Source organism: Paramormyrops kingsleyae, chromosome 18 (assembly GCF_048594095.1).
Source record: "Paramormyrops kingsleyae isolate MSU_618 chromosome 18, PKINGS_0.4, whole genome shotgun sequence".
In the NCBI taxonomy this organism is placed as follows: Eukaryota; Metazoa; Chordata; class Actinopteri; order Osteoglossiformes; family Mormyridae; genus Paramormyrops; species Paramormyrops kingsleyae.
In genome coordinates this window covers 15,042,493-15,053,254 of record NC_132814.1, presented here as the reverse complement: position 1 = coordinate 15,053,254, position 10,762 = coordinate 15,042,493, and the positions used below count along the sequence as shown (strand labels likewise).

At 40.1% G+C, this 10,762-nt stretch overlaps 1 protein-coding gene across 1 annotated transcript; it reads left to right on the top strand.

Moving 5' to 3' along the window:
- The first annotated feature begins 7,694 nt into the window (after window positions 1–7,694).
- LOC111840428 (uncharacterized) lies at window positions 7,695–10,537 on the top strand. Its single transcript, XM_023805225.2, has 2 exons — window positions 7,695–7,994; window positions 9,071–10,537. The coding sequence occupies exons 1-2, from the start codon at window positions 7,754–7,756 to the stop codon at window positions 10,429–10,431; spliced, it is 1,602 nt and encodes a 533-aa protein (XP_023660993.2). The 5' UTR covers window positions 7,695–7,753; the 3' UTR covers window positions 10,432–10,537.
- The last annotated feature ends 225 nt before the right edge of the window (window positions 10,538–10,762 follow it).

The window sequence follows — 10,762 nt, the reverse complement described above, 5'->3', positions numbered from 1 at the left end:
CATATTAAATCTTAGACTCGACAATAAAATTGTTGCATATAGGATTGATTTAACTACCAGTGCGAGAGTATTTTAACAAAATACATTGAGTTTCTGCTTGAGTTAGAGTCATAGCACAGAAAAATGATTCACTGCCCAAAATAATAATATGTTGTACATTTAATTTGGTAATTTGAACTAAGATTATACAGGGTAACCACATAATCCATATCAGGGAGGATAGTTTGAGCTAAGAAGAATTTGTAAACAACTATTTCAGTGAAAAGCACCTGGGAGGTATTCCACAAAACAGAATTTATGCCAAACGTGAAAACTATCCAATGCGAGAATATAAGTGACATTCCTATTGGACAATCCTTACATTTGACTAAAGTTATTTAGCTAATAGATCAGTCTTGCTTTGTGGGACACCCCCTTGATTTATCTTAAGCGCTGAGTTCTAGCTGAGTACTGATTGGTCCACCGCATGTGTCACTAATATTATTGTGAAATAGCTGGACGAGTCTTCTAAACAACGAAACAAACCAGTAAAAGAACAAGAAGAATTGAACAAATTAGCCAAACACAGGAGCCTTTCAGTTTTAAAGTAGTTTGTAAAACCTGAAGTAACTCAGTGTCACCGCTGACATTGATTATCTGGTAGCCCTAATTACACACACATGTGTGTGTATGTGTTAAACACAAATCACATATCTAGTCACAGAATTAGGCAGCAATCTGTTATTCTTGTCGTCAGTCAGTCTGTTCTTATATAGACTGATCACTGTTATAATATACATACAGCTCTGGAAAAAAATTGAGACCACTGCAAAATTATCAGTTTTTCTGGTTTTACTATTTACTGGTATGTTTTTGGGGAACCGTAACATTTTTTGTTATATTCCATGAACTACCGACAACATTTCCCCTGATTCAGCATAAAAATAATACACTTAGACAATTTAATTACAGAAAATTACAACTGGTCAAAATAAAAAAAGATGCTGTGTTTTCAGACCTTGAATACTGTATATAAATCAAAGATCATATTCAATTTTAAACAACAAAATACTAATGCTTGGACTTAGGAAGAATTCAGAAATTAGTATTTGGTGGAATAACCCTGCCATTAAATCACAGCTTTCCTGCATCTCGGCATGTTCTCTACCAGTCTTTCATGTTGCTCTTGGGTGATTTTATGCCACACCTGGTGCAAAAATTCAATCAGCTCAGATTTCTTTGATGGCTTGTGACCATCCGTCTTCCTCCTGATCACATTCCAGAGGTTTTTAACGGGGTTCAGGTCTGTAGATTGAACTGGCCATGACAGGGTCTTGCTCTTGTGGTCCTCCATCCACACATTGATTAATCTGGCTGTGTGGCACAGAGCATGATCATGCTGGAAAACCCAATCATCAGAATTAGGGACCATTGTCAGAGCAGAAGAGAACAAGTTCTTCCAGGTTAACCTTGTACATGGCCTGATTCATGCATCCTTCACAAACAAAAATCTGGCCCATTTCAGCCTTGCTGAAGCAACTCGAGATCATCACCGATCATCCACTAAATTGTACAGTAGATGTAAGACACTGTGGCTTGTAGGCCTTTCCTGGTCTCTGTCCTACCATTAAATAACCAGGTGAAGGAAAAAGCTGAAAATTGGACTCATCAGAGACGACAACTGTCCCTCCCTGCCTATCTGTCCCTCCCTTTCTCGCTAGTGTAGTCTCAATGAGCCACACCTGTTATGCATTAGTCTTACCTCCTTTTCCTGCCCTTGTGTAATGCACTTCAGCTGCCTCTCATTCTGCACCATTGTTAGTCTTTGTATAAAGGTACTTCCCAGTCCCATGTTCCTCAGTCCTGACATTGATGTTGTTGCTCCTGTGGTTCCCATTTACCCGGCTTGTTTTGAATTGCCTATATTTCTGTTCAATCCTTAGTTAATAAAACCCCAATTTGTTCAATTCCTGCTTCCCTGTCCTTCCTCTCACTCAACACAACAATGCCCTTACTGCAGTTCTCTTTGGTCCAATCATTATAGCCTTTAGCAAACCTCAGCCTGGCTCTTTGCTTCTCTTTTAAGGGCTTTTATTCCTAGCTTTATATGACTTCTACCCCACCCAGAGGAGCCTTTTTTTAACTGTCTGTGCCATACGCTTAACACCAGCTGCCATTTGCCTTTCTTTGTAGATCACTTGATGTCATTCTGCGGTTGTTGAGTGACATTTGCAGGAGTTGACAATCCTAGTCAGTGGAGTCCTTTTTGCCCTCAACCTGTCTGTAACTTTGTTGTCCCCATTGTCTGCTGCTTGACCCTGTTCCTCAGAGCACCGTCAAGAATGTTCACACAGGCTGTACCACGGCCAGGTTCAGGTCCTGCAAGGCCTCAGTCCCTCCAGCGAATCACTGAAACAGAGGAGAAGACTGCACGGAACCCCTCTGCTGGACACCAATCAAGTGGTGAATTGTACTCTCTTTATCTTGTGGTCTATGTCTTAAAATGTCTATATTATATTTATGTGCCATAATATTTATATTGTATTCAAGGCTCCAGATTGTGACCATTTAGTCGCATTTTGCTATTATTTTTGGAGACACTGGGACTAAATTGTAAAACTTGGCGCACCAGTGCAAATATGGCCTCCATTTTTTTTTTTTTTTTTTTTTTACCCGGTATATCACGTGAAACACAGGGCAAGAGCTAGAATTGGTGTGTGTGTGTGTGTGTGTGTGTGTGTGAGAGAGAGAGAGAGAGAGAGAGAGAGAGACAGAGAGAGAGAGAGAGAAGGAATTTCTGTCGTGTTCCCACCACAGAAACGCATTCTTCTGTGGCTTTACTGGGGTGGGGCTTGTGGCAGTATCTTGCTGATTGTTTGCCAACAAGCGCCGGCGTTAACCTTGATGTTACGTGGAACTGCAGGGAAGATATATTAGTATAGCGAAAACTGAGCAGCTGGAATTATTTTTGTACCGTAATTCCATGTAATGCATTTTTTTGCTTGTGTCTCCATATTTCTGCACTTGAAAACTATACACAGATTATACTTTTGTATAATATTGCTGGTGCGGTGGTGAAAATTGCCAGTGCTTATTTGCGGCATAACATAGTTTTTTATTCTGTGAAAAATGAAAGATCTGCTGGCCAGATTTAATGACGAATGAGTAGGCCTATATAAATATGTATATATGTATCGATTTAAGTGGTACAGCCATTTTGTGCTGGTGCTCCTAACGTTTTCACTGAGGAGTCCCAGTGCTACTGTTGCCATGCCATTTATTACTGCTCATTTGCACTATGACAAAGGAAAACATCATTTCAGTTCAGCATATGACCCCACACATCATGTATCTGAAGTAGACAATAAACTGTAGTTTGACTTTTTGAAACCTGATTGAGCACAACTCTGATAATACTTCCAAAGTGGGCCCCACCATAATATGATCTCATCCTTCCAGTCAAGTGCAATAAGGACCAGCGGAGTGTCTAGCTATTGATAAGATCAGAGGCTAAGTCAAGTGTACCTGGGGCTTGACTTTTTTTTGAAGGAAGATTGGCATCAGGATTAAAATACTCGGGGCTATAGTCCTGAGTGATTGGATGTAACGATGCCTATGATTTGCACCATTTGAGAGGTGTCACATCCAGCAGTAAACACTTGCTGACAAGAAGTGACAACGTCCCAAACACAGTAACTGAGAGACAAATGCAAAGCTGTTAAAAAAGGGTCTGGATTATTCTTCTAGGATTTAAGGCAGAGCAGGATGCTGCAAAGAGTCCATTCATCGGCTGCTGGTGTACTTTGCCTTCTCTACCCAAAGCTAACTAAATGTCTATTCTTTGTGCAACCAAGATTCAGCGTTATCACAGCTTGGCATCTCATTATCAAACATTTTTTAAAGGCAGCTTTGCAAAGCATCCTTCTATCTCGGCATCATCCAATGTGCAAAGATAAAGATTTAACCTGTGTTAGAATGCCAGAAACATTCCACTGAAAGTCACGTCGAGCCTGGAAGCAGTAAAACATTGGTGGTCTGACATGACATAACGCAAAAAGAGAAATGAAAAAATAAAATGAAGGGTATACGGCATATCCTGGCATGGCCTGGTATTCTAAAAACAACAACAGGGTCACGGATGCAAGAAGTGCAAATTTACCAGGCGAGCTTAAAAAAAAAAACAAAGACACTACCAAAACTGGAAATTCAGGTTATCAGGTTTCATGTGAACAAACACCTTCCTTGCGTAGCTGATTAACAGAACTGAACAGGTGCAGTCTGAAAGTGCCTCGGATGGTGTTGTGGTCTAGTTGGTGATGTGGTTCCCACGAGCTGCTCTCCAAAAAACAGGGTAGCAGGCTGGGCACACATGCAGCTAAAATTAACTGTACTGTCACATGGGAAGTGTTTCAACTGTCATTGTATTGGCCCCATATTTTGTCATCTACAGATGTCCTCAGGATAGCCAAGTTACATTGTACCTAAAAAAAACCAAAAAAGTAAAAAAATAAATGCTCTTCCTTAATGTGAAAATTCAGCATATTGATGGTCCTGATCAACTCTGCTAACCTTGCTGAGATGCCCGGCATGAACAAGACATATAAAAACATTTGTAGCATGTCTGAGACACATCTGGAACATCTGGAAGTTCCCCACACAGTTACAGAAGGTGCACGTAATTTTAAAAGCATTGGTAAAACATATTCAAAGAGGCTTCTATGTGATGCTGATTCGCATCTGTGCCATGGCTCTGATGAGCCCCAGTCAGGACACTCTGGGATGACATCATCACATACTGCTGCCCTGTGAAAGCAAGGAAATGTAAAACGCACCCAAGTCATGCAACAGAAGAATCAATCAATAAATAAATGAAAAATAATGTGGCAGAGAATGACATGTGGGTCATATTGTAACAATAAAAGACAGAATATCTCTTTTATAAAAAAAATATGTGCCTTTATTGACAGCAGACAAGAAGTGGTACAGTTAGAGAAGTCAACATAATTTTTTATTAACATATGAACAAATAGACACAAATAGAGGGAGCACTCAGCCAGGGTTGGGAAAAAAAAGAAAATACAAATCAGAATAGCCCGACACGTAACATAACGCAAAAAGAGAAATGAAAAAATAAAATGAAGGGTATATCGCATATCCTGACATGGCCTGGTATTCTAAAAACAACAACAGGGTCACGGATGCAAGAAGTGGAAATTTACCAGGCGAGCTTTAAAAAAACGATGACACTACCAAAACTGGTAGTCATTTAATGGGATGACATTTAATGGTTGCACAGACCAGTTATACAAAATAAGAAGAGAAGTACATTATGATTATTGGTAACATTGGTAACATTGTGTGTATTAAAGATATTACAGGTTCTTAACCGCTTTCCAATTTTGCACTGTGTTTATACAATTATAATATTTAATTTCATTCAAGAACAGGACAGATTTTAGAGTTATATCTGACCATTTACATTTATTTATATGGAATTTTCCAAAAATTATAATAGGTTGCACCAGGAAGATTGCATTTTTCCCCAAAGTATCATTGTAATAATACATTTAAAGATATCACTGCTAGACAGCATAATTGTTTGACTGGTTTTCCTGGACAAGACGTTTTGTACATCATTCCAAAACATTTTACTACACATGCAATGAAAAAAACAGATGAAAAACTGTATTTTCCATGCCTTTTAAAAAGTGTAAATGACCAAAATTAGATCGATGAGGGAACACTGTGTTCCAAAATAATGTTTCTAATTTGCCTTATTAATTTCATTGTGAAGGATATCTGTATTTCCAATGAAAATCTTATTCCAAAATCTGTATATTGGGTTATATGATCAGCTGAGTGTATCAATATCTGTATGTCACCTTTTGGAATGGCATCGAACACAATGGCGTATTCTTTGGAAGTCATCAATATACACGACACTCACACTCGAGGCCATAATACTAACCAAATAGCACGCACTACACGGCTAAAATACTGCTCCTACTTACTGTTCCGTGCGCCGTCACGATCCGAACACAGGGGGAGTGACGTAAATTTCGTCACGATGGTTGATCATGTGTGCGTCGACTGCGCATGTGCAGGGAAATTAACTGGGTGTTTCCAGTAGGTGGCAGAAAAAGACGTGTATTGTAGTTAGGGACGCTTTTGATAAGAAGCTGAGTGAGGAGATGCTGAGGTATCCACATATTTATAATTCATCATTGAAGGAGCACAAATTCGTATAAAGAATTTGTCTAAATACTGGGGAAATAAGAGAATTCCTGCGGGCAGAAATAAAAACATATTAATTGTTTAATATGTCTTGCACTACAAGAACATTTCATATACAATCTAGTTTTGTGTATTTGTGCATTTGTATGCAGCATTTAAATTTGTTGTTGTTCCGTTTACCACATTGGAGTTTAATTGGTAACAGTAACAACTTTATAACTACTTAAAGTTCACAAAGTTTACCCATTTTACTTAACTGCTTGTATTTGTTACATTTATTGTCCTTGGCCGATCGTATTCAGAAAGGGCCGCTGTGTGTGCGGGTTTTCGCTGCAACTCCCTAATTAGATTACTAATTAAAGGACTGATTGGCTGAAGTGTCTTCACACCTGGGTTTGGTCAGCTGACCAGAAGGTTATCCCAAAAACCTACATCTACACCGGCCCTTTGTGGATAAAATTGGCTACCCCTGAGGTAGGGTGACTAGCTAGTTCATGTCAGGAGGGACACTATGAGCTACGTCAGGTTTCACAAACTACTTTAAAGCTGAAAGGCTAAATTGTTTGGTTCGTCTTAATTGTTTGGTTCGTCTTGTGCTTTTTGTGGTTTGTTTCCTTCGTTGAAAGACTCGCCCAGCTGTTACACATTGACATTAGTGACACATGCATGATTATAGGAGACTGACCAATCAGTACTCAGCAAGAAGTCAGCGTTTAAGTGAATTCCGGGTCCTTTTAATTTAAATAGTTGAAATAGTAGTTTACGAATCCTGTCGTAGCTCATAGCTTATCAGGTGGTCTGCGTGTTTCACTATACATTTAATGTGACGAAGAAAACCCTTGAAGCCTTGTTACAGTACATCTGCCCTCTGCTGGTATGGTGGAATATCGTTGTACGCATCCACCGACCGTGATTATCTGCATACACGAAAAATGTAGTATGTATACAAGGGTCTGCACGCGCGAAGTATGAAATATGCTTTAATATGCACAACGTATCTGCACAAACACACACATTAAATAACACAATTAGCACACATTACTAGTGTAAGGCATGACGGTCAGAATAATTTGCATTTACTGATTGCTCCCCGCGGCGTCACAATAAATAAAATGTTATCGATGTGCAGTTGTTGTAGCTTAATAGTTTATATCTGCAAGGAGTGGCAGTGTTTTGTCTTAAAATACATAACTTTCTGTACTGTACTATACTTGGTTGTTGTTTCCAAGCATTGCATTTTTATGCTTTTATTTTATTTCTACGCCTTTGGGTGTCACTTTAGTGCGTGCTGTACCAGCTCTGACTCAGCCCACGTAATAACAATGTGACTTTATCCTCTGCTTTGGTTTTATTCTTAATATTGGAACATATTTATTTGTGCGCCACCCAGTGGTAGAGTGCGAAAGGTAGTAGAGCGGTCTCTAAAAGTTTTTGTCGGCTGACGTCACACTCGCTATAGCCGCAATGCATTGTGGGTCTGATCGCCATTTTGTTTGTATATAAAGGGTGAGCCTTGGCATGCGGCATTATCTTTGGTAAGATGGGACACTCGTGCTGTGTGAATGGCTGCCATACTAAGTCACATGATAGACATGGCAGAAAGGTGGACCTCAACATGAGATTTTTTCGGTTTCCCACTTGGAAAAGAGGGTATGGACAGCAGGTAGAGGAGTTAACGGAGAGGCGTCGGGTGGCCTGGGTCGCAGCGGTGAGACGAAAGGATATCACATTCAACACGATATCTCCCTTCATGCGTGTTTGCTCTCGGCATTTTCATAAAGGTAAGTAAGATGTTTTTGTTTAAGTAATACTACTGAATATGCATTTGTTGTCTTCTAAAGTTGGTATTTTCACATTGGTTAACCTACGCTAGCAAGTTAGCCTCACTACAGAGGGTAGCAGAAATGGTTTAATCTGTTCGTGTTAAACTAGTGTTGGAGTGAATGCTTTTACAAGACAAAAGTAAACAGCAAAACTTAAATGACATATTTAGCAATGCATGTATGTGTATATTCGCGTGCATGGATTTTTTTTTTTCCTGTTTTATGCATATATAAACATACATGTTCATTTAATAACGTGCTTGACTAAAAAGGTCTTTAGTCTAATCGTGCATTCCATGTGGGATCCGATTTGTATTCCGATATTACGTCACATCCGCTAAAAACTCGGGGAAACCCGAGTGGGATGCGTTCCATTTGCCACAGAAGTAGCAATACCATGGACCCATATGAAAAAGCATATGGTTTGCTTAGCTGGACAACTTATCGGATTTAAGGTACCTCAGTTTAAATGGCCTTTATCTTCGTTCACTTACAATTAGCCCGAACTACCTTAAATCCGACAAATAATCCGACTAATCATGAAATCCAATTCTAGCCCGGTTAATTGGTAGCCATTGTTGGCAATATCACCTGTTAACACATTACGCGCGGTGCTTCACGTATAAAACTCCGTAGCAACACGTCCACGGATAAGTTGGACGGTATAGTGTGTGCGACCGATTTCATGAGCCACAAATGAGAAGTAGTGCTTAAACAGGGTAAAACTACAACTTTCCCTTCTGGTGATAAAGGGCGCAGCCATCTTGGATTCTGAACTCTGGATCCTTTATGTTCGAGATATTTCTCTCGGATGTCTGAGAAACGGGAGCGCGCATGTCATCACTTCCGGCTTCAAAACTCGGAATCCGAGTTCCGAGGGCAAATGGAATGCGCGATAATTTTACAGGAATAAACACATGGAAGAGATTTCTCATTATCACTTGAGAGATATGAAGAAATGGTTGCCTGGTACCATTTCTGATTGGGAAACGTTATGGAAGCTTTCTAAATAAAACTTTACATGTGTTTTGCAGGACAACCAGCTTATGAAATGATGGAGACTGACCCTGACTGGGCACCATCCCTACATCTGGGCCATACATATGTTGCACCCACAGACACTGCTCGTGCTGAAAGACGATGTAGACGCGAGCAGCTACGGAAAGAGAAGCTGCGAGCAGCAGAGGTGGTGGTCGAAAGGGATGCAGGACTTAGAGAGATAAAGGAAGAGGATGTCACACCAGAGCCTGGTGAAGAAAGCAGTGAGCAACACACTGAGGAGGGGACACCTGGCACTGAAGAAGTTGGACAGCTACATGCCAAAGAGTGGACACATGAGGCAGGAGGAGGAAGTGATGAGCTCACCACTGAGAACAAGATACAGATCACCAGTCACACCGTGACACAGACTGAATGTGACTTGTGTGTGCTCAGGCGTGCAGAAATAAACCGCCTATTGGAAGAAAACAGAGCGCTGCGCCTTGAACTCCATGAGTGCAGGATATCCGATGGTTTCTTTGGAGACAATGATGAAAAAGTAAAGTACTATACAGGTCTGCCAAACCTGGGAACCTTTATGACATTATTCAATTTTTTGGTACCTCTCATGCATGGTCAAAGGAAAACTCTCACCCCATTTCAAATGCTCCTGTTAACTTTCATGCGCCTTCGATTGGATCTGCCTCCACAACACCTAGCTCATCTGTTTCGTGTTTCCCTAAAGACAGTGTACAGAACATTCAATGAAACGGTGTCATTTTTACATGCAAACTTGAAGTGTTCAATTGTATGGCCCGATAGAGAGACACTGCACAAAATTATGCCTCATGAGTTTGTGGAGGCCTTTGGACACAGAGTGGCAGTGATTATTGACTGTTTTGAGATTTTAACTGAGAAATCATCAGATCTGAAAGTGCGTGCCCAGATGTTTTCCAGCTACAAGCACCACCACACTATGAAATACTTGATAGGTATTACACCCAGGGGGACCATTTGTTTCTTATCAAAAGGCTGGGGAGGTGGTACAAGTGACAAACATATAACCCTGAACAGTGGGTTTCTTGATAATCTCTTGCCTGGGGACATTGTCTTGGCTGACAGAGGTTTTGATGTAAAGGACCGTGTGGGCATGTTGTGTGCAGAGGTCAAACCTCCAGCGATCACAAAAGGCTGCTGTCAGTTAGCGGCTAGAGGTGTGGAGGAAACTAGAGAAATAGCACATTTGAGAGTCCATGTTGAAAGGGTCATTCGAAATGTTTGTAAGAAATATAAAATCTTATCAGGAACCATTCCCGTCACCATGATTCTTCCATGTGAAGGTGAAGACGTCACAATGCTGGATAAGGTTGTCACTGTGTGCTCTGCCTTGACAAATCAATGCCCAGTTATAGTTTAAGTTTACAAAGTACGGTTTTTAACGTTTGACATGGTGTCTGGAAGGATCTGTGTTCTGCTTGCCACTTTTATTTTAAACATGACCAATAAAGTTATGTCCGATGATATTTTTGTGGTGGTCTTCACTCTTTTTCCTTCTTTAAACTCCTAAATCACTAGTGTGCTTTGGTAATGAAAATTACTTATTAAAACATTACATTTTAACAACACTGAATATGAAATATTAAGTTTGTTATCCAAATGAGAGCCTTGACAGATTTTTTGCTAACACTTTTTTTTTTTTACTGAAATTCATTTTTAAAACAAACATTAGCAGCACAATGGTAGGCAGT

Bases quoted from the DNA above. Each gene is read 5' to 3' on its own strand.
- LOC111840428 (XM_023805225.2), top strand. From the start codon at position 7,754: ATGGGACACTCGTGCTGTGTGAATGGCTGCCATACTAAGTCACATGAT. The intron at 7,995-9,070 runs GTAAGTAAGATG...TGTGTTTTGCAG, and splicing joins CTCTCGGCATTTTCATAAAG to GACAACCAGCTTATGAAATG.